Source organism: Dromaius novaehollandiae, chromosome 6, assembly GCF_036370855.1.
Source record: "Dromaius novaehollandiae isolate bDroNov1 chromosome 6, bDroNov1.hap1, whole genome shotgun sequence".
In the NCBI taxonomy this organism is placed as follows: Eukaryota; Metazoa; Chordata; class Aves; order Casuariiformes; family Dromaiidae; genus Dromaius; species Dromaius novaehollandiae.
In genome coordinates, this window is record NC_088103.1 from 34,710,780 (window position 1) to 34,737,765 (window position 26,986).

Consider the following 26,986-nt stretch of genomic DNA (forward strand, 5'->3'; position numbering starts at 1 on the left):
TGGTTCTTGGGAAACCTGCGGCAGCACTGGAAAACACTGCTTCATGGCTGAAAGCAAGATGCCAGAGGGTGCATCTGAAAAGCAGCCCAGTGGTGTTAGCAGAGTATTGCTATTAACTACTCACTTGCTGTTAGCAAAAATTATACTCCAAATATTAAGGTCAGCATGATTTGCAGGCTGGTAGTTTTTGCCCCAGTCTGTTCTGTCCAGCACTCTTTTTCTGTCAGAAAATTCAGAGGACAAAACTCCTGAGCTGCTCTGCAATGTCACACGTGTAGGGTGCATCTCGCAGGGGGCCCATCATGTGACTCCTCCAGAGCCCAGCTGGTCCCCAGAGCAAAAGGGGCGACAAGTGCTAGAGAATCACCTCTGTAACACACAGTGATGCCCAGCTTTAGATTTGCCTCTGTTTTATTAAGATGTAATTGCTAATTTTATTGGCATTTTAGGCCTGGGCTACTCAGACAGACAGACCCTATTTACAGAAACTGATTTTGTTAGAACGATGCAAAAGCCCAGTGCAGGAAAGCTCTCAGACCAGATGTATACATGCAATACTAGCTAATTTTGCACCATGACAGAATCCATCCTTAGAGAGGTTTCCATTGTTCATACAGCAGTGACCACTGGCTTAACCAAATCTGCTTAAAAACACATTGTTAGTTACACTGGTACAGTTCTGTGAGCCTGCAAGACTACTCCGCCACTTACACTACTGTGGGAGAGATGGGACTTCAGCTCCAAATGTATGAAATTTAATCCCCCTGTTTTCATAATCTACATCTTCTCTACAGCCTGTTAGCTCTGCTTGATATATTGTCCCCTGGAAACCACAAGTAACTTTAATATTGAAAACAGAAAACAATAGCTCTGAACACAATGGCACATTTTACTTCGGAAACTCCATCTGAAATGGTATCTAGTCATCTCCATAGGACATTGCTTGTAGCTCTGGGAAGACCGGGGGAGAGCGGCCGCCCAGCTAAGTACAATGGAGAAATCATGCCAAACAAAACACAACCGTAGGTTTTAACTACACACTGGGAGGAGATTCCTCTGTCTTTTTTCTCTCTCTCTCCCTACCTCCAAAACCTTGAGATGTTTTGCCTGCATATCTGGTTCCAAACACGTGTCTCCTGTCTTTGGGGTAATTTAGGAAGGAGTGCAGACAAAGTATCCCCTCGCCCGAGAGAGGAGACGGAGCTGCACATGTAACAGATACCTCACTCTGTGCCTCGAGGGAGGAACCAGGCAGCCGGCAGGACGGGCATTTGCAGACAGCTCAGCCCCAGCTGCAAGTCTTCGCGCTGCCAGTGCCAGCCCGGGCGGTTCAGCAGAGGCACTGCCTGGCTGCCCAGGCGCGAGGATCTCCAGAGACTGCTAAGCTTGTTCAGAAGGACAGCAAAGCTGTCCAGTGCAGAGGAAGCACAGAGCCGTAGTTACTCCATCAGGTTTGCAATGAGGGCAGGGAAGGATTGATGCACTGGAATACAAAAATGAACCTAGGCTTGCTTAAGCACTGAGTCATTCTTATTAGGATACAAATCTTGAATGACAAACAGTCATTCTTACCAGTGCCTATTGCAGTGGTATCTCACAGATGTGTTTCCATCTGCAGGTCGACCAGTTCTGGGCACGGCAGGTGAAGTCCGTGGGTAGCAACCAGAAAAGCCACTTTCAAAGAACCCTCCTATCTCTAGCACAATGACCCAACACGGGCTCCTCAGCCGGGTGCCCAAACCCATACAAGCTCATTCCAATCGCTGCCCTAAGGCACAGCATGGATATTTCTCTCTCTTTAAAAGAAATGGAAAGACGCAGGTGAAGTTTTAGTCCTTAAAGCCAGAGCCCAGAAAAAGATCCCTAGGGACCCACACAGCCCTTCTGCTGACCCAAAGGACCTTGTAGATGGACCAGACCTCAACATGGGACAGCACTGGAAGAAGGGACGCCACATCTTGCAGAACAAACCCGACCCAGCCTCCTAAGAAGGGAGGCTAGGACTGAAACCTTATTTTTGTAAGTACAACTCTGCCTTAGGAGCTTTGTTAATTTAATTGAGAATGAAAGCAAACCCTGGGAAAGTAGAGGGGTTTGGATGATGGCCATCACAACTGCATGCGTGCTGCTCCGAGCAGGGTGGGCACACCAACTGCTTGCAGGGCTTTCAACCCTGTTCAACGTTCAACCGTGCATGTTCTTTTGCTACTCCAGGGTATCTCACTCAGATAACAATCATTCATCCCTGGACGCACTGCTTGCAGACCAGATGGTATACTGTGTATTATACCAACTAATCACATGTAGTGTTTGGCAGACTATTAAAAGCATTGATGGAGGTCTTTGACAATGGGGGGGGGCAGGGTGTTTTTTGTTTCTTTCTTATTATGTCAGTAACTTTTAAGCTGCCCAGGCACACTGTCAAGAAATACTATCATGGCTGTGATTTCTCCAAACTTGCAGATGATAAAACTGCTACAAATTGTGAGGGACAAACTGCACACTGAGGTCTACGTCTGCATCTGGGAGGAGAGGAAGTCTCTCTAGGCTTCTTCCTCATGTCAGCAGGTTTCCAGCTGGTTTCACTGCCTGGTAGTTTTTGAGAGACCTGAGGGCTGGACTGTGACCAGTGGGTTCAGGCACAGAAGGTACCTGAAACGCTGCTATTTGCCACATGCCTTTAAAGCAGTAGCTGTTATGCTCATGTTCAGTGGCTCAGTATTGTCAAATTGACTAATTACTGCCCTGCCTCTCTTTCCCCCCTCATGGAAGACGGATCCTGCTGGGCACTGTGCAGGGACCTAGGGCTATTTCTCATCCTCCCCAAAGGCTTTCTCACGTCTCTATTCTGCCCTCCTCCTCCCCCCCATCGCACAAAGCTGCGACAAAGGGAGCGCCATAAGAAGGGCGCCATGACTGTGGAAACTTCCCTACAGATGTGTTGAAGGTCTAACAAACAAGCTGCAGGTATCACACAGCTCTCTCCTATCCCAGCACCTGCTTCAGGCAGAGAATTAACAGTGTTGGCCCTACCAGAAATTAGCTGACGATGCTTTGTCAGAAGAAGCATTAAGGAACATGGTAGCGTGCATCAATGAGATTCAGTATTCAGGGCCAGAGCCAGGCCCCATAATTCCCCTACGACCGGCAGCCAAACTGTATCATGGCAGTTCAGTATCTAGAACTGGCTGCTGTTTTTGTAAGCCCGTGATCCTGGCAGGCTCTGTAGGTTACTTACTTGAAATCCAAAGGCCTGACCTGAAGCTTAGGGAAACTTTTGCAAAGTTACTTGCTATCTTCAATGTATTTTTGATCGGCCTTTAACACGGCAGCATTACAGCGGTAAGGGATCAGCATACAGCATATCTGGGGAATTGTCTGTTCAGCCCTTTGCAGGATCTAGCCGTAGAATTTAAATTAAAAAAAAAAAAATCCCCAAAAGAAGTCAACTGGGGATGAGGAGGAGGGAGGAGGAATGTCACACCAACTGTGTTCTGCCAAGACACAGACGACTTGGAAAACGAAGTCCCATGCACATGTACTGTCGAGGGTAAGACGTACTACCCAAAATGGTCACAGTTATCCATCATAAAGTAAGACATCAGCATCACTGGTACCCGATTACTGCTAATCTCTCTTCATTATCAAATAGAGGGATAGAAAAAGGCATGGGAGGGTAGCAACTACACACCTGAGGCCAGTCGGCATGCAAACATGGGGAGCTGCACTTGGCCAGCAACCCAGATGCAAAGTTATCTTGCTTAATTAGGGTTTCCTTTGGGGGGAAATCTTGGCTTGAGTAACTGAATAAATAAATTACGCTACCAGACACACACGCATACACACAAATAACCTATTTTGCTCAGCCAGGTGCAGACAATTGTTTCTGGCCCTTAATCTGGGGCTGGTGCATGTCTGTCCATGAGGTCAGATGCAGCAGAACGTGGCACTGGCCAGGGATGGAGGAAAACCTGAGCACGGCTTCAGAAAAACAGAAACAAAACGCAGAAGAAATTTTCCCTGCTCTAACAGGTGCAGAGATATGATTCTACTTGCTTCAACATATGGGCTTTCAACGCTGCCTGAATGTCACACTGCAGATGTAACATCGTTAAGGAGGCTTTGAAATCTCACCCCTGCTTTGAACCTTGTAGATTAGTATCAACGTGGAAAAGGATTTGGAGTTGGAAGAAGATGCTCATATTTCGAAAGCAAGCACTGGCAGGTGAAGGGGCAAGCAAAGGGGCTGGTCCTCGTTACAGGCAGCAAGAGCAGCCTGGGCAGGCGATTGCCTTGCCTGCATGTAGGGCTGGACAGGATTAAACAATGCAAATACAACAGAGGCTTGAAAATGAAAACAAACCTTCCCTTCCTAGCTACACTGAGGCAGATAACAAGGCAAACAGCCACACAACTTCTCTTGCCTTTCTGTTAAAACTGAGCTGAAGAATATGATTCAAACATCAATGCTTTCAATGACAGATGGACTGACACTGTAATAGTATCTCATATACTTAAGAGCATCTCTCAAATGTCAAAGAAGAAAGTGGGAAAAGAACTCCAAAGTTCATATCCTGAGTCTGAGTGTGTCCCTAGAGGTATTGCTTCCAGATTTGATGCATATGGAAAGAACTGTTTCTAACATCAGAAGTGAATCAGGAGAAAGGAGGTAAAACAAACAGGAGGAAAGGGTACTGCTTAGTGCTTTTACTCCATGAACTGAAGACTCTGCATGAGAACAAAATGATCAATCTGAGTTTTCGCCATGGCCCCAACCATGGCTGCATTTGAGCACCTCATGGTCATGACTGAATTTATCCTCTCGAAATCTGTGGTTGGTGAAAGCTCTTGCAGAATGAAGAATCCAAAGCCCAAATGTCTAAGACGCAGCTTCTCTGCTTTAGACAGGACAGGACAGGACAAAAAAAATATGATGTTCTTCCCTGCACCCTTTGTGGTGGTTTAATCATCCGAAGAAAATAAGACAAAAGAACAACATACCTAATGGGTCTTTAGATGATGAATTATGGTTTGCACCAGATGTAAAAGACCTAGAGATTGCTGTTAAACTTGTCCGCCCTTTGGAGAAAAATAGCCCCCAGTATTCAGAGCACATGGAAGCGGCAACCGAAACCCTGCCTGCAGGAAACACTCGCTGCAAATCCCACCAGGGCAGGGTACAGCCGGTGTCCAACACAAGCGGCTCAGTCCTGAAGTCTCATTCCAGCTGTCCTCCTTCATCTCCCCCCGTCTCCCTTCCCTTCTTCAGTAAAATGGTGCTAATAATGTAATGCTTCCATCTCAGCAGAGAGCTCCTGGGCTTAACTAGTCATAGTTACTGAAGGGATTATGTCTTTAGATTTGTATTCATCGGGGCTTGTTTCTTCACATGCATTTTTCCAGCCCCTGACACAGGAGAGACCTATCTCTGCTCAGAGCTGGTATGTGCTACTGAAATACAAATAAATTAACAGGTTACCATGAGGGAAGGAAAGAGTTAGTTTTCCATTCTAGGACTGACTCACTTGAGAGCCTGACGTATCTGAAATCAATTTTTTAAAATATATTTAAAAGGCTCTCTTTTATAGAGAGACTTTGTTATGACGTGGAAAATTCACAGCTCCTAACATCAAGACATGGGTGGAGGGAGCCTGCAGTATGAATTAAAAATAATGTGGTTGTTCGCAGAAATTAGCAGCACCGATTTAAATCCACACCCCCTCCCTCCTCAAATAATCACCCTATGAACGGAGGTGGTTTATGGAGCCCTCTGGAAAATGTTCCTCATGGCCTCCGTTCTGAACCCGAAATAAAATACATCACATCGCAGCAAATACTTCACCAGGGTGCTGCTCTCTCTTCCCCCCAACCCACGCCTCCCATTTGTTGCTAATTAAATGAAACAGCAGGTGCTTAGACCACAAGCTCAGCACGGCTGCAGCGCACAGAGTGATGAAACCCCCCTGGAATGTCTTCTTGGAGAGCTGCATCTCTCCAGGGACCAGACTCCAAGAGGAAAGATCAGATTAGAGGCAAGGGCTGGGTCAGCCTTTGGCTGAGAGCTCCACTATCAGAGGGCGCTTTCGAAGGACGGGTCTCCAGAGTCCCTAGAAATGTCAAGTTTCTGGGGAAGACACTGCCACCTCTGTATTTTGCCAGCCCACCTTCCTGACATCCGTGCTACAGGACACATTTAATACTGCAGGCTCTGCCTTCGGGGTCAGAGCACACTTGTCCCCCTATTTAAACACAGCTCAGCATTTCCAGATAAGCTTTATCTCCACCAGCACAAAGGTGTCCATCTCACTGTGAAAATCTAAATGAAAGCAAGACATCTGCAGAGTTTAATGCATTGCAGCTTGGAGAAACCATCTACCCAGTTCTCAGTAGGCTTCTTTCCAGAGTTGCTATTCCAGGAAATAAGGTGTGAAAGGCACAGCCAAAACCCTCTAACATAACTTTGATGGCTTAGACCCTGCTTCAACTCCCAGTAGTCATTCTGCTGCCACTGGCATCTTACAGAGCAAGACAAAAAAACAAAAAAAAAAAAAAAAAAAAACATACTGTAATGTCAGCAAGCAGTCAAAGATCATGAGTCCAAAATTCAAGTGACTGGCTTAAAAAAAATCACAAACAGACTTCAGAAAATTGTTTTGTCTCCTTTGCTTTACCTTCTGATGATGAAATCTTGGGTGAGGGATGGGATGCATTTTCTAGCTTTTACCCGCAGCCGTAAAATTTATATACTCCCTTAAAAAAAAGAAAGAAATCACCTGACTCCAGGACCTGGGACTGAAAAATAATGCAGGACATAAATTGCCATTTGGACCCATCTACCTTGCAAGAAGCACGTTGTAAGTGAGGCTGGAGGTGGTTACGCGAGAGCCATGTCCAACCGCAGCAAACTGCGGAGCGCAGCAAGAGCCTCTGAGCCACCGCCGCCCCAGCCCCTCTGCTCCGCCAGGGTGAACGGCGCTGGGGCTGGCAAGACGGCACTCATCACGGACAGGGAGATGAGGTGGCATCGCCCTGGGCAAAGCTTCTCCCCTCCCGCTCCTCTGACTATAGTTCATGTCTTTGTTGCAACCCCAGAGACACCGGAAAGGTTGAGGCAGCACTGGGGAAAGTCTCAGGCGGCTGCCCAGTGTGTGGGCTGGTCTGCTACAAGCTAAGAGCAGGGCATCGTGCTGGGCGGCGAGGACCGGGCAATGCCGTCTCCCTCCTCACCCTGGCGCAGCGGTTCAGACCCAGGCTGGCTGCTCTGCGCAATCCTGACACACAAGAGCCTCCCCCGCGTGAAGGCAAGCGTGGACAGCTCAAACGTTCGGGCGATGATTCGCGGTGACGTCCCCAAGGCGGGGGCCATCCCCACCCAACGCTGGGTGAGGCCAGGAAGATGTGGGACGAGCCGGGGCGTCAGAGTCAGCCCTGGAGGTTAGGAGATGGGTTGAGCACGTGATGCGTCAGGCCAGGCTTGTTACGTGCTCCTAGTTGCCACCACGGGTGAACGGGTGCAAGCCTGGAGAGCGGGTTTGCAGCAGCCGCTCACGCGTGGGGACGTGTCCTCACACCGCGACTCCCAGCGCAGCCGGTTACCTGCCCGCCTCCACACTGCAGTCCCATTTACCGATCCCCTGGGGATACGGCATGGACAAAACTGGCGCCATCTCCTTTGTGAGAAAGAAGATGGCCCTTTCTGCCATCAACACCAGGCCCGTCACCCAGCCTCACTCTGCACATCAGATGCCCTTGTGAGAGGTTGCAGCACTCGGGCTGAGCCTTCGTTTACCCTATGATCAACACGGCCTCTCCAGCTCGAACGAACCACCCCATCTCCGACCAAAATTCTTACTACATTTTTGTAACTTAAGGCAACACACTACATCACGTGTCTGACTTACCATCAACTCGCCACACCGCGTTATGGCACTGACCTATTTTAGCTCACTCTCTGGATGCAAATCCCACTTCCAGAGTTCGACTCAGCCGCAGGTAGTGAATTCATTTTATTTCCCCTGCGCAGCCTGATTCAGTGCGCAACGCACCAAGCACGACACACCACTCCTTCCACCCGCAAGCCCGGAGACTGTCCCTGAGCTTTTCCTGAACTGCAACCCCAAGACAGGCATTTACGACCGAAGCTGCAGCCCTGAGTTGTGCTCCAGGCAGGAGAAATCCCTGGCAAACGTATGAAGGAGGAAGTAATGTTTATTTCTGCTGCTCAGTGACTTCAAGAAATCAGAGTGCCCTGCTCTGAGGCAGCTCCAGGAGCAAGCTGCAGGAGACATCAGCACAGGGATCCATGACTGGACATCCTAAACCAGTAACCAACTGGGATAATATGGTACAAACGTGGAAATAAACTTCCCATCCCTCTACAAATTCCATGCCTGGCAGCAAAAGTCCATGGGGCCAGGACTCAATCCCAGGAAAGAAAAGCACTATTTATATTTCTGCTTAGCAGTTCACTTTTCTTTGGTCACTGTGCTGACGTCTCACTTATTCACCAAACCCTGTTAGAAATGGCTGGGGGTTTGTGGGGAGGAGAGGGAACATGGTCATTAACGTCTGGCTTAGCTACTGTAATACAACTAACATTTGGCTCTGTTAAAAGGACTCCCAGCCAAAGACTTCAAAGCACTTTAAAAACATTAATGAATAAACCCTCCTCTAGAAGGGCTGTTTATAACCCCCATTTCATTCCCAGATAACCTCCATGCCACACCAGCCATTTCCAGCTCCTCCTTCCACACCGCAGACTCCCGGCTCCTATTTAAAAAAAAAAAACGTCCCCAGACTAAGAGCAATGAAGCATATTTTGACCTAGGCGTGGAACAGGATTTAACACAAGTTTCTGCACAGCACTGGACATTAACCTCTAGTGCTCCTGCAGCCCACGGCACGGCCCTGCTCAGCCTCATAACCCAGGCGCATCCCACATCCACGACAAACCCGAAACTCCATCAGGCTTCTCTCCAACTTCGACAGACCTTTTGCGAAGTTCTCCCTTCGCATAACCACAGCTAGGAGCCACCTTCCTGAAACACCCCAGCCTTTTCTGTCCCATCTTCCTTATTCCCAGATCCCAAAGACAATCTAGTCTATGCCAGCTCCTGAAATAGCAAATATTAAATATCCTGCCCTTATCCACGAGCAAGACGTGTGAGAGACCAGCACCCCCTAACCAGCACGATAACCCAACAAGTATTGCAGACTGCAGACTACAGTGACTGTTGCAAGGCTGAATTAAGTCACCAACACAGCAAAAACTGCAAAACAACCTGGATTTGTCACAAGAACGCATATATCACCATACGCCAGCTCATATTCTGTTTTCCTCACAAAAGCCTTTACCAGGCAAACACATGCACCAGTTTTGCTAAGGCAGTAGCAGCACATCACTGCAGTGACCGGGACAAGCCCGGGCTTGGATTTCAAAGCTCCCCATAGCACATGAAGGCCAAAATGTCCCATGGGAGAGCAGCACTCACTGGGTTGTCAAAAGCCAGAGATTAGCCAGATAAAATAAAGAGCCTGTGAAATAATTTCCTCCAGGTGGATAAGATACACTCCCTGTAAGACAAAGCTTCTATCATTAAACTCACCTTTGCTCTCTGAAAGAAATTTTTCCCTGTTATCATTTACTCAGTCCTTTTCTGTTTTGCTTTCAAATTCCTTCCCATTTGGTATTTTCCTTTCTCTCTCTCTCTCACACTGTTCTTGTGGTTTGTCTTTTACATCTCTCAAAACACCTGGCTGAAGGTAGCAGCTCAGCAAGTCACACTGGTTTCTTAACACACCCTTAAAAAAAAAACCAAATGCATCAATACGCAGGCACATGGCTCTGATGTCGACTCAATTTGCAAAAATACCACTAAACTGATTAGTATCTACCCTTGACTGCACCTGGTGAATCACAGACATCTCTGCATTGACACTGATGCCTCAAAGAAAGGCTTCAGTATAGAGCCCTGTCTGCACTGCACATCTACAGAAGTGGTCCTAAATACATGGCTGCTCTCCTGAGTCGCTGTTTAGTCCTTTTGTAGCTTGCTCACAGCTTCTGCCAGTCAAGAATTTGTCAGCGACCAGCTCCACTCAGAAGCGTGATCCCCACACTGGACCGCAGTTCCCCTGCTCTGCTCTTCTTTTGCACCCTCATGTGGTCCCAGCTGCGCTGTACTGAATCCCATATGCAAAAGTCCACTTGCACCACAAGGAAAGCCTGCGTCTCACATGACCCTTGCTGCAGCCCTGGTGGAGACCCAGGCCCCGGTGGAAAGATCTGCTGAGTACCTGAGGTGCCTACCCAGAACAAATCTCTCTGAGTTTGGACTTGGACCAGAGAGAGGGTGGAAGCATGCCCTGAGGACACAGCCTGCAGAGACCTGCAAACTCAGCTTATATGAGCTGAAGACAGGTTCTCTACCATAAAATTTCAACAGTGCAGGAGGGACCCAAATCAGTAACATCCCGTGACTACTAGCACTGACAAGTGCTTCAGACACTGAAGTGAAACTGCAATTGCTCTAGCAGGTTTCGCTTCCAGGAATCTCTCTTGGGCCTGTCTGGATTTTAAAGCCTTGTCCGGCCCCAGACCCCGCCACGGCAGCTTCCTCTCCCCTTGGGTGACTGCGTATAAAACTAATAAGAACAGAAGAGCCGAAGAGACCCCTTTCTAGGCATGGTGCTTCTCACGGTCCCTCCCATCAAACAAGTATCAAGAGACCATCAACTGTGATGGTATCTGCCATGCTTCTCTTGGGCACGGTCAGGGAAGAGCAAATGCTAATCCAATTTAACTCTGTGGGACGCTGTTAAATGGCATAGCTTCACAAGGGCGGGCAAGAAAGTGTAGCTACCAGCCTCAGCTGTGCCAAAGGATCTGACACCCTACAGAAGTTCATGCTTTCCCTTCCCTGTTATTCAAATGAGGCACCCAAGAATGAGGGTGTGAAAAGCTATGGTTCTCACAGATCATGTATATTCTTGCTTTCTGCAAAACCTTGCCGCTCATCTGCTCAGCAGCACGGCTCCTTAGTGGGTTTTGTTACCCTGATCATTTCACTGAAGACTCACCAACACTTCCCCCAAAGCAGGGAAAGCGGAAATTGCAAAAGACAGTTCTGCAATGGGAATCCTTGTGTTTTCACGAGAAATGAAATCACTCTGGCTGCCAAAAAGGAGAAATATGCTGTGACTCTCGGTGAACAGGAAGGGAATAAGGTGGGAAACAAACTCCTACCTTCGTGCTCCACGTGCTTTTCCTGCAAAAAGGTGAGTTATTCAGGTACTATGAGGAAGAAGCAAACAGCACCCAACACTCACAAATCGGTGAGCCTGGAAGCGAGCCTGATGAGGAGTCTTTCCTATAGCAGGCAGGACTACACGCAGTCTGTGGTGGAAGAAACACTATTTGATTATTTTGTTTGCCCCCTATGCAAACCCTGGCTTAACAGCACCAAGAGCTATGGGTCCTTCTCGACACAGCTTTTCCACATTGGAGGCTGTACGAGCAGGAAGCTGGGAGGGGTGAGGTGGCAGGGAAAAGAGCCCTGCCAGAGCCCTGTATAACCTTTCCATTATGGCTGGGCAATTTTCTATTTGCACTTAAATGCAATAATGTAAATAAACTCCCCATAACCCTTGCAGGGCTATTTAGGACGTTTGTGAAAACAACCAGCTCCTCTCATCGTGAGCCAAGGGATGCGAACACAACAGGCACTTCTCATCTCAGTCTCTACACACTTAATGAAAGTGAAGGATTGTATTCCCCACACAAAAGCGGAATTGTGTTTCAGGGCTGGGGGTGTGAACTCCATGCGATTTTCCAGCAGTATAAATAATTGAAAGCTGAGTACGATTACTCGAGTGGCGAAGTGGTGCAGAGGGGGGTTGAATTGTCATGCCTGAACTCTCAGGACTTGGGTGCTTCAGGGAAGAAAGGCCACAGAAAAAACTCACCAAGGAATTTAATTTTCACACAGAGATTCCAGAAAAAATAAAAAGGCTAATCTTGATCTCTGGTAGAAAGGAAATACGCTAATAAAGCAGCACTTTGAGAATTCCCTGCCAGTGTGTGAAAGCAGCCCCGAAGCAGTAACTTCAGCCGGGGTCAGCCCCACAGCCAAGCAGCTCTCTTGCGCTTTATTGTTCCAGCAAACAAAACCTGGAACAAGGTTAACAAACAAGTGAGCTCCTCCCAAGGCTACACTTCAAAACCTGCTGTGGAGACCTAAATGGGCTATGACGAGACCTTCCAGCTCAGGAATAATGAAGATGGAGGTGGGATAACATGGGAGGTATGCACGGAGCCTGGACACGCTCTGCTGAAGAAAGACTTTCCACCCCCTGTATGAGATACGGGCCAGGGACATAACCAGCAGGTATGGACCCACCTATACCAAAATTTTCACATCTTGGTTCACAACATTTGGAAATTTCAGGGGTGTTTGTACATTTCTATTAGCACCACAGCCTTGTGTGGACCTGTGTTCCTGACGCTTTTAATTTGCAACAGCAAAAGCAACCAGCAGCAATAAAAGAAAATAGGTCTGAATCCTCCCCAACTGATGTAAATCAACTCAGTTAATTTGGGAGAACTTGTTGCATGTCCTCTCTGTGGATTTATCCAGGAGAGTCCTTCCCGCAGAGTAGGGCTGCACTGTCCCCGCGGCCCCTGGGTCAGCGACAGGCGTAGGATGTAGCTACTGATAACAGGAATTTCCACAAACCAAATCCCAAAAAAGCAAGGGAACAATCCACAGCAAATAATCCTCTTAACAAATTTCACTGCTTCCTGTGCTTACAAGAGGCCTATAAATGGAGTCTAATATTCTTGAGTGTGGAAACTACTGTATTCCCTCAATGATTTTTGTGGGGAACGAGCTTGTGTATCTCAAGTGGTGAACGCCAAGAGAGAATCTGACACTAATGTATAACCTTTCTGTTCCCCAGCAGAACTGCTTTTAACCCTTTATATATAAGATAATCACTCTGTGTAGTGTGAATTCATACACTGGGAAATCTGCTATCCATTATAGTTCTACAGTGCTCCCTTGAGATCCTTGGTTTGGACAACAATGCCCAACTTGAACTCTTTCTAGATAATTCATAAAAAATGCATGCAAACCAATTGCCTAGAAAGCAGGTAAAGCAATTTGTTTAGAGCTTCCAAATAATAATCACAGAGTCTTTTTCAGTCTTTGCCCAGTTCTAAAAATACTATCCCAGGAATATGGGAACATCTGGCAATGTGGCATCACTTCACAGCAGTCAGAGCTGAACTGCAGAGGGAAGCTGAACCAGAAACCGGCATCACAGCTGAACTTTTTCAAGAGCTTTTGCCTCTTTGGGCCAAGAGTCTTCAACGCAGGCTTCTCTCTCATATTAATAAAGCCAATACACCTAAAAAACACACCCCCCTGGGCTCTTAATAAGCAGCAAGAGTTCACCACCTCAGAGCTCTGTCACTCACTCACAGCTCGCAGCATGAGGTTTCTCTGGAGCATTAGGCTTATTAAACAGTAGAAACAGTAAGACTGCGCTTGCCTGACATGGCCTGATGTCAGCACAGTGAAATGATCCAGCGTGCCGTGCTGCTGCAGCAAATGCTGTTCATTGTTGCATTTACTTCCCAGCATCCAGCAGGACAACGGCATTTTGTTACGGTATCTGTACATCTTTTGCAGGAAGAAGCTGCAGTCCAACCACCTGCACTCTGAGCGCTTGCTGTGGGCTCCCGACCAGGACATTTCCCTCGGCCACTATGGTAGGGGCCAGGGGTCCCAAAGGAAATCTGCTTTATGGGCGCTCCCTCTCCCACCCGAAATCCAAGTTACTTTAGCTCCACACCCGAAATCCAAGTTACTTTAGCTCCACACCCTGGCACACCTTCACCACTGAGCCCCCAGCCTTCAACAATCCTTTGTGACAGCCCTGGTCTTTCTAAAAAAAACTCCTGCTCATCTATCTAACTACAGACAGAGCCAATAGCTTAATTAGACTTTGTTTTACTTCTATAATTAGGAGCCTGCCTAAAGAGCAAGCTACAAGTTGAAGGCTAACAAAGAGCTGCTGGTGTTGAACTACTGCTTAAAGGCTGCAAAAGGCAGGAAATCAGCAGCAACCAAGAATTCCCTCCAGCAATCAGAGCAGCTCCTAATTGTGCAGCCCCTCAAGAGCAGCTCAGGTTGTCATAGCACAGTAAGTGAAGGGCTCACACAGATGGGGGACAAAATTCATCTTCGGAGTGGCCTGCCACTCAATGTCATGCTTCTGCAAGACCTAACAAGTGAATATAGCATTTAATTTGGGAGACATAAGGAGAAAGTTTCTTGGTGATGTGATTAAATATTTCAATACTACCAATTCTACACACAGGATAGGAACACCAAGGGAAATAAGGACTTGTCTACTTCTGGGAGAATATCGCTGTTGTATGTATGAATACCTAGGTGGTGCAATGACACCAAGTAAGTGCCTGTCACTGATACCACAGTGGAATCCAGGATCCCGGTCTTACACAGTAAGGAAATGGAAGTGTGCACAACCCTGTGAGATGAAGCCTCCAGAGGTCCCAGTCCCACCATGACGTGAGGACAGCTAGGGATCCCTACCTCCCACCTACAGCCCCAAAACCTCACTGCCCCCTTGTCCAGAAAGTGTAAGATTTTTGTGAGCTTTCCCTGTATTTCTGATATCTTTTGTGCACAGTCAAAGATTCAGATGGTACTATGGGATCCTGGCAGGAGAGTCACCTACCTCTGATCCATTGCTGCCCACAGAGAAACTAGAAACATTAATCCTGTGATAGCAAAGTAGGCTCTCTCACCTCTACCAAGGGACATTCCTCCTGAGCCCTCAGCTCATACTTTGAGGAGCAGGCTGAGCCACCAAGCCACTTTCTAAGCCCACCCTGTGGGCAGCCAGACCTGCAGATGGGGCAACCTGGAGAGCCTTTTAACTTGGCAGTGAGCTGCAAACTTTTCCCTACAGCCAGCCACCATGCAGAAGATTCCCGCACTGCGGCATATGGGCAATATTCAAGGGTCATCTTTATGTCTCAACAGCACGCACATGCAAAGGCGGTGGGTTGCCTAAGCTCGGACCCTGTCAGAACTGCAGGTTATTTGTGATGTTCATCGAACATGGGCTCTACTGTAGCTTGGCAGGCACTCTGCCATTTCCCCGTCATGGCCCTGATCTTTGTTTGATGTTGAAAGTCTCTTTAGAAACAAATCCTGGAAACTGAGCAGATTGTTTTGCCAAGCAAACATTTAAATAATGATGGAAATAAGAATTATAAACAATTCCATTTATTCACTGAAGACAAAGATACTGCCCCAAGCCAGCTGGTATCCTAAACGCATCAATCAAGTGCTAGGAGGAAAAGCTGCATTTAAATAGCCTTTAAATCAGCTAAGACAATCATTTCTAGTTCAATAACCACATTAGCTATTCATTTTTTTTTTCCAGGACCATCTCAATTCCCCCAGCAAGTCCTGCTACTGGCAGGTTGGCCACTGGGCTGAGTTGATTCACTTTTATGAAGGAGTAGTTAAGGGTCCCCACTATTAAGAACCAAATATCTGTCTCCCAAGCACAGCTGCACCGTGAGCTCCAGTAGAGTTGCTGAAATGCAGGAGGCATGGTCAGCACTCACAACCAGCAACACAGGGCTTCTCCTGGAAACCTGGTTTTCTGGATCACCTGCAAACCTTGCTGGTTTCTCCACACGCGCTCAGGACTAGCAGCAATAGACAAATGGCCCGTGTTTACTCAGAAGAAAGGACGTGCCATTTCTCCCCAAGGGGCCAGCACTGACCTTTTCGAACAGACATGTTGACAGAGCCATGTTCTGATTTCCTCTGAATTTTCCCAGGCTTGATTCAGTTTCAGTCATGTTCTTAAGGAAGCTGTTTTCAAACCAAATTGTAAATCCTAGCTGCTGGAGTAACTCCATCCCCACAGGCCCCATGACCATCAGAGACAGCTCTGAAGCCAAGACCTGGGTCTGAATCTTGTGGGTTACACATGGAGCCGGGTACCTGGTCCAGAGGGCCATTTCACAGCAGCTATCATTTTCTATAGCAAGGCCAAAACGCTGAGGCCCAGCACCCCACACCAAGGGGACGTGAACAGATGTGGTCTTTGTGACCCAGACCCATCTTGGCCAAGGCCAGCACAGCCCAGAGCAGAGGGAAGCATGCTTTCACTGCAGAGCCCAGATTCTCCACGGTGAGTGCAGCCCAACAGGAATAAAGCCAGTAAGTAAAAACTTCCCTTTTCCCTCCTTTGCTTTACACTTCTCTGCATGCACACCACATCTTGATCCCATCTTCTTCTGTGCTGTCCCTCCCCACCTTCTCCCATGCCCTATTTGACCCCACCTTCTCCTCCAGCTCTTCTGCCTACTTCCATATGCCCCCTCATACGCACGCACAACCCACAGCAACACTCCCCGAGCTCGTCCGAGGCTGGGAGTCTCTTTAACGCACACCTCCCACACTGCGGCAGAGGCAAGCTGCATCACGTGCGCAGCCACAGAAGCAGCCCTCTCTCCTTCCCACAGCGCCAGCAGCTACGTGCTGGTGGGACCTATGGAAGCGGTAGCCGTCACACGTACGGAGTTACCACCACTGGTGGGGTTGGCTGAAAGGACCCAGTGGAGACTTCTGCTGCAAAGGCCCAACAGGTTGAGGGTCAGGAGGCAGTCTGCAAACTCGGGAACACGCTTGCGCCATTGCAGGTCTCATCAGTCATGCAGAATATAGGTAAGTTTGGCACATGTTTGAGCTTGTCAGTTCACCACTCCTACAGAACTAAAAGCACAAACATTATAACACAAAATATCGTAGGTCCTATGAAAAGGTCATTACTGAGATAGACTACTGACTACTAGATAGACTACCAGATTTAGAGACCAAATGGGCCTACATGGGCAATTAACCCAAATGAACTAATGGAGTCCATATAAGAAATGCCATTTAACTCCCAAATGAGACCGAGATTTTCAGCAACGCATACCATGGCTGCTTAATGTGGGTGCCCTTGCTCTGTGTGTGCAGTGGGGAGAACAGGCGGTTCCAAGGGTGGCAGCACGGCCCCACCACACAGCAGCAAGCCACCTCGCAAGCATCCAGCACCAACTCCGCTTTGCTCTGCCCCAAAAAGCCAGCACCCCAAAGCAGCCGGGTCCAGTGTCAAATCACAGCAGCCCTGTGAAATACAGAGTGCTGAGGCACGTGCCACAGTTATAACCACCAAACTGCAATGAGAGTGGGTGTTACAAAATTTGATGCCATTTTGGGAACAGAAAGAAAAGGGGTGTTTATACAGAAAAGCACGTTACGGAAGAAGGATCAATAAGTGTTGTGCTGATGAACTCCAGTCTGAATAAGAAAAGTAGAGTTACAGATTGCAATTACTGTTTTTATGGCACTGTTTTTGTTTAATGTGCTCTTCAGTGCTCAGTTACTCCATTACAGCATTATAAACAATCAGGATGACCCTAGCAATAACAAATGAAGCTCTTGATGTTTTATCATCAGCCTGGAAATAACTTACAGCACTTTCCACTCTCTAATAAAATTCTTGATGTTCTTTACTTTATAATGTTCTAATTGGCTGCTAGTGAGATCCTCTTTCTGTGCCACTTTGAAGAAAATCTGCTTAGATCAGCAGACCGCATCTGGCAGATAATTTTTTGCTAACTGATACACAAAATGAATGCTCGAATAGAGCTTTGTTTATTTGCCTTTTCAAAATTGTGACATTTCGGATGTCTACTTGTGGCCAGAACGTCTCTGTGGGTCATTGTGCTGAGAGCCTGCCTCCTGCCTACCTAACATTCCCGCCGCCGCTCCGGCAGGGACACCACTCGCCTCCCTCGCACGGCCAGAAACGCAGCGTGGGATCACGGCGTGCCACTAAACCAGCTGCTGTGCTTTGCCTTGGAGGAAGCTGCGTTTCACTGCTGTGAGAAAGGATCCTTCCCAGCTCCGAATACGGAGAGCCGGCAGCTCTCACGGGAGCAACAGAGAGGCCAGATATCCGAATGCAGAGTTTGGTCCCTCTGCCCAGGCTGTGCTCCTGATCCTACTCTGAGTCCAGGTACCAAGTAATATAGGCATGAAATCAGGCCAGAATATTTGGACTTGCTGGACAAAATGCAGAAGATAGGCCACAAAGATTTTTATCTGGACATTGATATGCTGCTTGCTAGTCTCACTACAGAATTAAAGATGTTGCTGTCCCTAGCTGTCACCCTGCCCTTACGTGAGAGGTGAACACACCACAGCTAAGATGACAGGGTGGACATGTCTGTAACATTGCTGCTTCACCTCACTCTAACCCATCACTGCCGGCAGTTTAAGCTAAGGCAGTAGTTTCTGCACTGAAGCATGGCCATATTTGTCCCACTTACTGTGCTGGGAAAGGGTTTCTTGGCAGAGCAGCAGCCAGGTGGGGTGATAATATCCACAAAGAGCCCACAGTGGTAGTGGGCAGCTGGCAGCGTGAGGTGGACAAGGGGGAAAGGGCCATCCTTCATATCTGCTAACTGCAAACTCTGTTGCTGATTCCCAACCAAGCATGGCTGCTCAGAGGGTGAGCTGGCTGCACCCTTTGCCTTACACCTCAGGTAATTTTTTACACACAGGCCTAGCTGCAAATCCCCATCCTCCTAAAAGCCTCCAAAAGCACTTTCCAGCAAGAAAAATTTGGACCTTACATCTGTAAATGCCTTTTGCTGCATAACACAGAGTGGAAATGCCAGGAATTATCCCTGCTATCCCAATAAAACAATGTTCGTTCTCAGCTCCTGTGATGACAACGGGAGCACTGCTGACCTGAACTACCCACTCAGGACAGGACTCTGCTCCCACCACCAGCAAATTCACCAGCAACGATGGGGGACCTCGGACGCGCCGAGGGAACGTGCTACAGTGAGCCACCGGCCTGCCGTGAGGGGCAGCACTGGCCACAGACAGATGTTCACATCTGGCTGCAGGAGCCTCTGCCCAAGCAGATCTGAGGCTCAGCAAAGGAGGACAGTGCAGGGAGTTTGTGGGGGTGGTTGTCACCAAGGAAATTGCAGGGGGAGACCTGGAACATGTGCCCCCACATGCCACCCAAGAGCTAAGTACCCAGGTGCAGTGTGCATGAGAGGGCAGCACTTAAAATATTACATTAGAAGTGTCTTTGACCCCACATGGTGCTCAGGTGCGAATGCCTCTCCAGGGTGCAGGACAACAGATAATTGGATTTGACAAGTAATTTATCGCAGCGCTTTCATCTATGCAGAGTTAATTCAATACTTGCAATCCTATTTACTGAAACGCTGGCACCCACATGCATTCTGCTGCCACAACGTGACCCATGCTCACCAGCAGATGCGACTTGCTCACACAATTAAATGATGCAGCTACACCCTGATTTAATTTAAGCCCATATTTATAGATCCCCAGCCCTCACTCAAGTAGCACAGGGCTGGCACTTGGCTTGTCGCACTGGGTTTTGCTTGTTGTATATCTCACAGCATCATGGGATGCAACCCAACCTGCAGCTCCAAAATCTCATGGCATGTCCACATTCACTGCTCTATTACTTATCTTGAAAATAGCCTGGCTAATTCAGGCATATGCTGAAATAGCACCGCTGAACTTTTCTGGGATTTGAATCTTTGGGACAGAGCAGCCTCTCACTGCCTGCAGTGCCTTCGAGAATTTGCTAGGGAGTGTTTAAAAAAACCAGTATCTAGTAATCCAAGGGCTCTCAAAACTGCTGAGCCATTTCCCACAGACACTGCCATTTGGGGAAGGGTGGGCTCTTTTTTAAAGAAACATGAAATTGTAGCAGTGAAATTAATTATTTGTATTCCTCCTCCTTTGCCCCTGGGCAGCCCCCTGGGTTTCCCCACAAGTCCTATCACGTGTCACTGTCAACATCAGGCATCGCAGCCCTGATTAAGTCATTACAAGCCAGCCCTGTTACTCCACTGCCAGTCGAGAGCAAAGCAAAACACATGCGGGTGCACGAAGCCCCGAAGCGCAGCTCTGTCGTGGACACAGTGGGACAAGTGGGGCTGCCAGAGGCCTGCAGATGCCAGCTGTTCTGGACGTGAGTGGTGCTGTGATTTGGCTGAACGTTACTCACTGAGTGTTTGCTTGGTTTTCTCCTGGAGGTGTCACAAGGGGAAAGCGGGAACTTGACCATAGTACATCCGTTACGCTACGGCGCATCACGCTACCATGCATGGCATCAGGTAGCAAAATCCAGGTCTAACCAGTCTCACAGCACTAGGGAGAAAGTTCACGCTTCCTACAAAAATCTGGAGATCATAGGTCACCCTCTTATCTAGAGGAAAGTAAGCAGGATCCAAGGGGACCACCTCAATCCTCAACAAGCACATAGCACCCCCAACGCCTGACACACGTCCACGACCAAGAGCCAAGTTCAGACACATTCAGGGTTTGGGAAACGGGCGCTGGCACCCCCGTATTGGTCTCCTCTTTTTATTGTGAAATGCTCTACTCTGGGCTTGCCATTGCAAACCACTCACGTATTTAGGGAATCTTAACAGGAACTATTGTTCGCACTGCAAGATGCAGTCCAGCCTAGATCTCCATTATAGGCCAGTCACAGTTCAGACAGCAAATATGGGCAACCCTTCACTCCTAAATCCTGAAAGAGCTGCTTTACAACACCAGGCAGATTTTCCGACCAATGCTATGAAGCTGTCCCTCTTGTAGCTGCCTGAAGCCAGAAGAGACTAGGAGCAGATCCGCCAGACACAGGGAGCTATTAACCAAGCATTAAGCATGGGCAATTGCAAGCAGCTGGAGCGGGGGTTGTGGAGCTGTTATGTGAGGTTAATTTATCGTTTTGGTGCCAGCTTACCCACGTGCTGCAGGTAACACAGCATTTGCCCTTGAGCGAGAATCACTGCACATGAAGCCATAAGTAGTAAGTGCAAGGGTTTCCCAAAATGCCCTGACCTTTTATTTGCTTTTCCAATTCCCTTTGCAAGCTTCAAGATCAGAATTGTAAATCCACGTTACAATTCAAGATACAAAGCTTATTTCCCCTTCCTCACGTAGGAGATGCTCTGGCAGCATCACGAGCCCAGAAAAAATAATAGGGGGAAAAAAAAACCCCAGCATCTCCAGGAGTCTAAAAGCACCTTATGGCAGCCTGAGCACACACGGCCTTGTTTCCATTTTACCACTGGGAAACTGAGGCACAGGAAGACACAGTGAGCTGCTCAGGGAGACATGAGGAGACTGTGGGAACCCCGGCTGAAGACCTCAGCCTCACTGGTTGTGAGCCACGTGCCGCAAGAGCTAAAGAGGCTGGTGCAGAGGGTTGTCACTGCTCATGCAGCGGTGGCCCTGACGGAGATCCCTGGGAGGGAAAAGGGTTAAAGGAGGGAATTTTGTTACTTTCTTGTCGTATTTTCTCGTGGGGGGAGAAGCGTTGTGCAAGCGGGAGTTTTCCACTGGCGCTAGGCCCCCTTGCACTTATCAATGGGACCTTTCAGGACTCACTCCCTGATTGAGACATCATTTCCTGTCCAACACACTAACCCCATTGATAACTCCAAGCTTGATGGGAACTTTTCAAACCTACCAGGAAAGGCCAGGAGACCCAGAAGAACATATACATGAAAACAGTACTGGGGCGAAAAGAAAAAGAAGAGAGAGAAAGAAATAGTTTTGGCCACAGTCCGCACACTGACAACAAACATGTGGGATTACAGAGCTGGGCATTTTAGCAGGTACATCTGGTGCAGACCAGCCACTGCACGTAAGACGTACTGCTCATATCAGCGGGACTGGCAGGTTTGGAGCCTCAGGCCAGTAAGGAGTGGAGAGAGGCACAAGAAGAAGCTGAAGAACATCCCTCTTTTGTCTTCAAGCCATATGGCAAACAAGAAACCCAGGACCCTCTATAGAAACAGTCCATTTTCCATCCAGAAAAGCTAGAAGGTCATAGCCTACATTTTTCTAAACTGTCTAGTGACTTCAGATGTCCAAGTATTATAAAGTTATGTAAAAGGAGAGCAGTGATGAAACCAGGACTCTTCAAGGTACTTCGGACCAGGCACCCAAGGGAGGAACCAGTTTCTTCCTGATCTATCATGGCAAACAGGCTCAATGTCATTTCCCAGGACACAGCCCAGCCAATTGTGCATGTCCTTGATACTGGCTGTGAGGACTCACTTGGTATTCTAGCCACAGGCTGGCTTCAACCACAAGCTGCAGCCCAAAATTGACATTTCCCCCAAAGTTCAGGAGTCTGTCAAACCAGAGCTTTTGTTTTTGCCTGCCAGCAAGCCGAGATTTTATAACCCCACACACAGTCTAGCTACCTACAAAGGTACATTGATACACAGGTATCACTGGATCTGGATTATTGCTAAATATGACACCAGCCAGAAAGCTCTCCGTAGCCACGCAGATGCCTGGGAACAGCACGTGTTCTCAGTGCATCTCAAGTATTTAAAATTAGACACCATTCCTGAAAATGACAGCTTTAAATGTCTTTAGAGTGCAGGCTACTCACTGTGAGCACACCACCCACTTATCTTACACCCCAAAACGACTGAGTCTGAAAAATTCCAAGATCATGATATGTAATAAACCAAACAAGCACAAAACCTTCCTTAAATGCATCATTATACCAGTTAGAAACATGACTAGAAATAATGTTTTAGGTAACAAAAGACAGACTTACCTGCAGGTCAAAGAACTTGCTGTATCTTCTGTAGATGATCTGTGAAGTCAAGTCGGACCATGTCACATTTATAATATAGACCTGTTCAGGGAAAAGAAAAGAGAGCACAAGTCAACATGGGCCCTGAAACACAGGATACATCCAGAGGCACAACAGTCAGAACAGGTAAAGTCCGTGTCTTCCTTGTTGTGCACAGAAGTGGCCAGGGATATAATCTTGAACATGGAATTAACCTTAATTAAAGCTGTTGCATGGCTTATAGCAGAGCTCTCAGGAGAGAGTCCAGGGTTTTCTCCCGCCAGTCTCTACCACCAGCTCCAATTGATTTTGCTTTCTCTGGGAGTAATGCTTTAATTGAATAATAGCACTTTTCCTGGTCCCTGGCAACACACCTCTGCCCTCTCCCTGCAGTAGCATCACAAGTTACTGATCTGCCCCACGCTCCAGCTTTCCCTGCATGTGCAGATGCAACCTTGGCCCTTCCCAGGAGGCACGTGGCTCCAGTTCAAACAGGATATTCAAGGGAAACTCAGCTCCCCGAGGTTTGCGGAACTGCAGCGGTGCAATGCAGGCACATTACGCACCCATGTATGCGCACTACAATAGCTCAACCCTACAGCATGCGACTGTCACAGAGAGACATTTGTAGCGCTCAGCACCTCTAGCATCCATCAGAGTGGTGCTGAGCTGATGCAAAGCAGGTCAGCGAGGGTGACACTGCTTTTTTGCATTGGTGGAAACAGTAACACATGGCCAGAATGAGTCCAGGATCTCCCTCGTCCAGCCCTCATCCGTGCCCAGAAAAATCATCTTATAGAAACATTGCTTTGCCAGAAGATGTGTTAAAAAATGATTCAGACACATACACACACACATACGTGCACACACACATTTCCTTTTCTCCCTACTGCCTCCAAAGCATTAAAAAAAGGGAAAAAATGGGTCAAATTCTGCTCTCAGATACGCCGCCACACGAGCCAAATGTTGGTCCGGTTGAAACAACAACAGATGCACAAGACTTCAGCAGACATGGGATGGAGCCGCTGAGGGTGACCACTGTGGCTGACTGAGCAACCCCAGCGTAATGGAAATCACAGCTAGGCCAACTCCTGGGTCTCTAAAGCAATTTCCAGGTTTCACATATGGAGTGAGATAAGGCTCTGGCAGAGGAAATGGGAAAGCATCCCTCCTCCCTCAGCCCCAGGGCCGCAGCAGGAGCTCGCGCTTTCACGGCAGAGGCAGACGGGAAGCTGTTCGTCTCCTGCGATGGCAGGGAGATAAGCATCACCCTCTTCTCCTTCTTCCCCAGGACATCAGACCATCTTCCAAAGTGACAATGCAGGGTAATTGCTTTTGTGCTTTTAAAGGTAAGAGGGATTGCCCAAAACCCCTGGAAAGATGCTGAACAGGCTGAACAACGCTTTTCAAGGACCACTGAGAGATTTTTTTCCCCTCCTCTTCTTTCTTCGTGGGAGAGAGGTGACAGCTGATGCCTGGGAAACAACAGACGTCCTGCAGCCTCGCTTCCCTCTCGGCCGAATTTTGCTGTATTTGAGAAACGGACAGGCTGAGCACATGCCACTAGGGAGGTCCGCGGCCTTTTATAAGATGCTGAGGTGAGGGCTAAGATCCCGACTTTGACTCGGTTACTGTACCAAACCTATCCTCTGCTCCCAACAGGTCAGCAAAGGAAGGATTGGGTCTCAGAAAACCCAGGCTGTTCCTCAACTACATCTCAGATTTCTCATAGAAAACCAAGTCATTTCACCTCCCTCCCTCTACTGAGGGATGGAGGGATACTGAGGGGTATCCATGTACACGGTGGTGATAAAAGCACTGCCCTGGTTCACAACAGGCTGATAAGAATGAATAACACAAAGGTTTCAGGTCTCCTTTAAAGACCTTCCCCGCGCAGACAACCCCGCGGGGTCAGGGCCTGGGAAGGAAGCAGCCTTTGCCAATTTTCAAGCCAGCCACACTACATTGAAGAATATTTTTCCATGTGTTTGTTGTGCAAAAAAAAGTTTGTTGCTTCATTCTGGGCTAATTCACAACACAAATATTTCTACTCGTTCTCTATCCAACAGCTACTCTCAGATGGAAAACCCATTCGATTAAAAACAGATCATGACAGATGGGAGCTGACTGGGATCCAAAAGAAACTCCAGATACTGTACTTCTGGCCTGGGGTTCTCAAAAGGGACAAGACTGGGATAGGAGAAACAGTTTACAGGCAAATGAAGTTTATCGTTTTTCTTCAAACATGCACCTTTTCTCCAAAAGCTAGAAACAAAACACACAGGCCACAGCCATCCAGGCTTTTTGAATTTCATGTCACTTCAGGCTCCCCCACCTTATTCTTCATGAAAACCATGTATCTCCAAAATTTGCTAACAGCCTTCAAGCCTGCATGGGAATTAATCCTGCTCCAAGAGCTCAGCACCTTTCAGGGGTGCAATAAGTGGTGCAACGCTCCCATCACATTCAGCCTGTTCTCCTCCTCCTTCTCCCTCCAACGGCACCACAGTGCCAAGCAAGTAGGACAACTATTTTTATTTTATTTTTTTAATATGCACATGCAGCTCTGTGTTTATGTTAAGGGAAGAGGCTCAGCAAAGTGTGTTTTTCCCTCGGAGCTAGAAGCAGAGGGATCGGGGATGGCGTCGGACCCTGGGGGAGTTCGCTTGCGCTCTCGCAAGTCCCCGTTACAGGGTGCTCTGCACCCTCGCACCAGCGCACCTCCCGCACCAGCTTTCTCCCTCCTACACACGTTCCGTCTCTCCTTCACCACGGAGAGGGATGAGGAGCCGCATGCAAAGTGATATTCTGGGTAAGTTGACAGAGCAGGAAAGGGGTTGGATGTGTTTGGTGCAGGGACAGTGTGCAAGAACAGGGCCCTGCTGCAGTCCCAGCTCCAAAATCCAGGCTCTGTGGGAAGGAAACTGCCACCGACTTCAGTCAAGCCAGGATTTTGTTGCACATTTAAAACAGAAATTAAATCTTTCTGAGCCTCAGGTCTCTTCAACTTAAGCAAATGTGGATTTGGGCAACATACAGCTGCCTTTACTTCTTTTCTATTTCATGGACAGATTACAGCAGGAGCAAGAAAAGCCCTTAATCATAACCCAGATTTCTGTTAGTGAGAAATGTACGGACTCAAAACCTGCCTGGTGGGACGCAGGTGCAAAATCTGAAATGGCTATTGATTTTCTTTGCTTGTTTGCATATATCAAACTGCTTCTGGAAAGCTACCATTTAAAATAGTGGGGAATAACCATTTGCTTGAACTTGGAAAAGATCTGTAAAATGCCATATTTTAAAAGCAAGGTCTAGAGGTTTCAAAAGCCTTGAATATCACATTTCCCTCCCTTAGAGATCACAGTTCGGTGATTATTCGACTCTGCTGCCATAGCCAGACCCATAACCTTTTCATGAGCAGCGAATATTACCTCGGCTTACCTCGTCACTTTTTTGCTCAGATCTTTAAATGGGCGGCTGTGAAAGTGATTAACGATATCCCGGGGGAGAATGAGAAAAGCAGTCCGGTGGGAGCCTGAGGTCATGCAAACGCAATGGGATAAGGAGGCAGCCGGAAATATCAGATAAACATAGGGAGCCGTCCCACGCTCAGGCGCTCGGCAGGCCCGGCGTCGCCCTCCCTAGCTGCCTGCAGAGCCGCGGGAGGGCTTTCTGCCCGGCGCCCCCAAAACTGGGGACGTGGACATAGCAGAAACGTTCCCAAGCGGCGTCGGACGCGACCTGGACCCTCGCGCTGGTGCTGCCCGCCGGCGAGCCCCACACCCTCCGCACGCTGCTTTTGCAAGGGGCCTTTCGGCACGTGACTCCCGCGAGTCTGCAGTCACAGGGCAAGTCCCCAGCCCTGCAGCGGGCTCCGGTCCCTCGTCCCATGGGGGCAGCACCCTCAGTCCCATCACCTGGCAGAGCCACAGGGAACAGGCCTGGCAACAGCTTAATAAAATCAGTGCATCTTACATGACTTGGAGCAAGCTCTTCCAAGTACGTACAGCGTTATCCTGCAATCCACTCACGCACAGAGCTAAACTTTAATTGTGATTGCATATTGTGAATTACTACAATAAATAATTACTTAAGGCAAAAGGATGTGCTTTAAATATCTGCCATGTTTCTGACCTTAACGGGGTCAATACCTATTTGATATTCAAATGCCTCACCCTAAAAATTCTTTCTCCTTAACACTAAATAATTTAAATTAAGCATGAAATACAAA

General features: G+C 48.0%; 1 protein-coding gene across 3 annotated transcripts in view; it reads right to left on the reverse strand.

Moving 5' to 3' along the window:
* The window catches only part of SH3PXD2A (SH3 and PX domains 2A), a 272,825-nt gene that overhangs the window by 204,610 nt on the left and 41,229 nt on the right, over nt 1–26,986 (reverse strand). For all 3 annotated transcript variants that reach the window (XM_026117532.2, XM_026117530.2, XM_026117531.2), the window contains exon 2: nt 22,738–22,818. In XM_026117532.2, the coding sequence (XP_025973317.2) occupies nt 22,738–22,818 (81 nt within the window). The remainder of the gene's footprint in view (nt 1–22,737; nt 22,819–26,986) is intronic.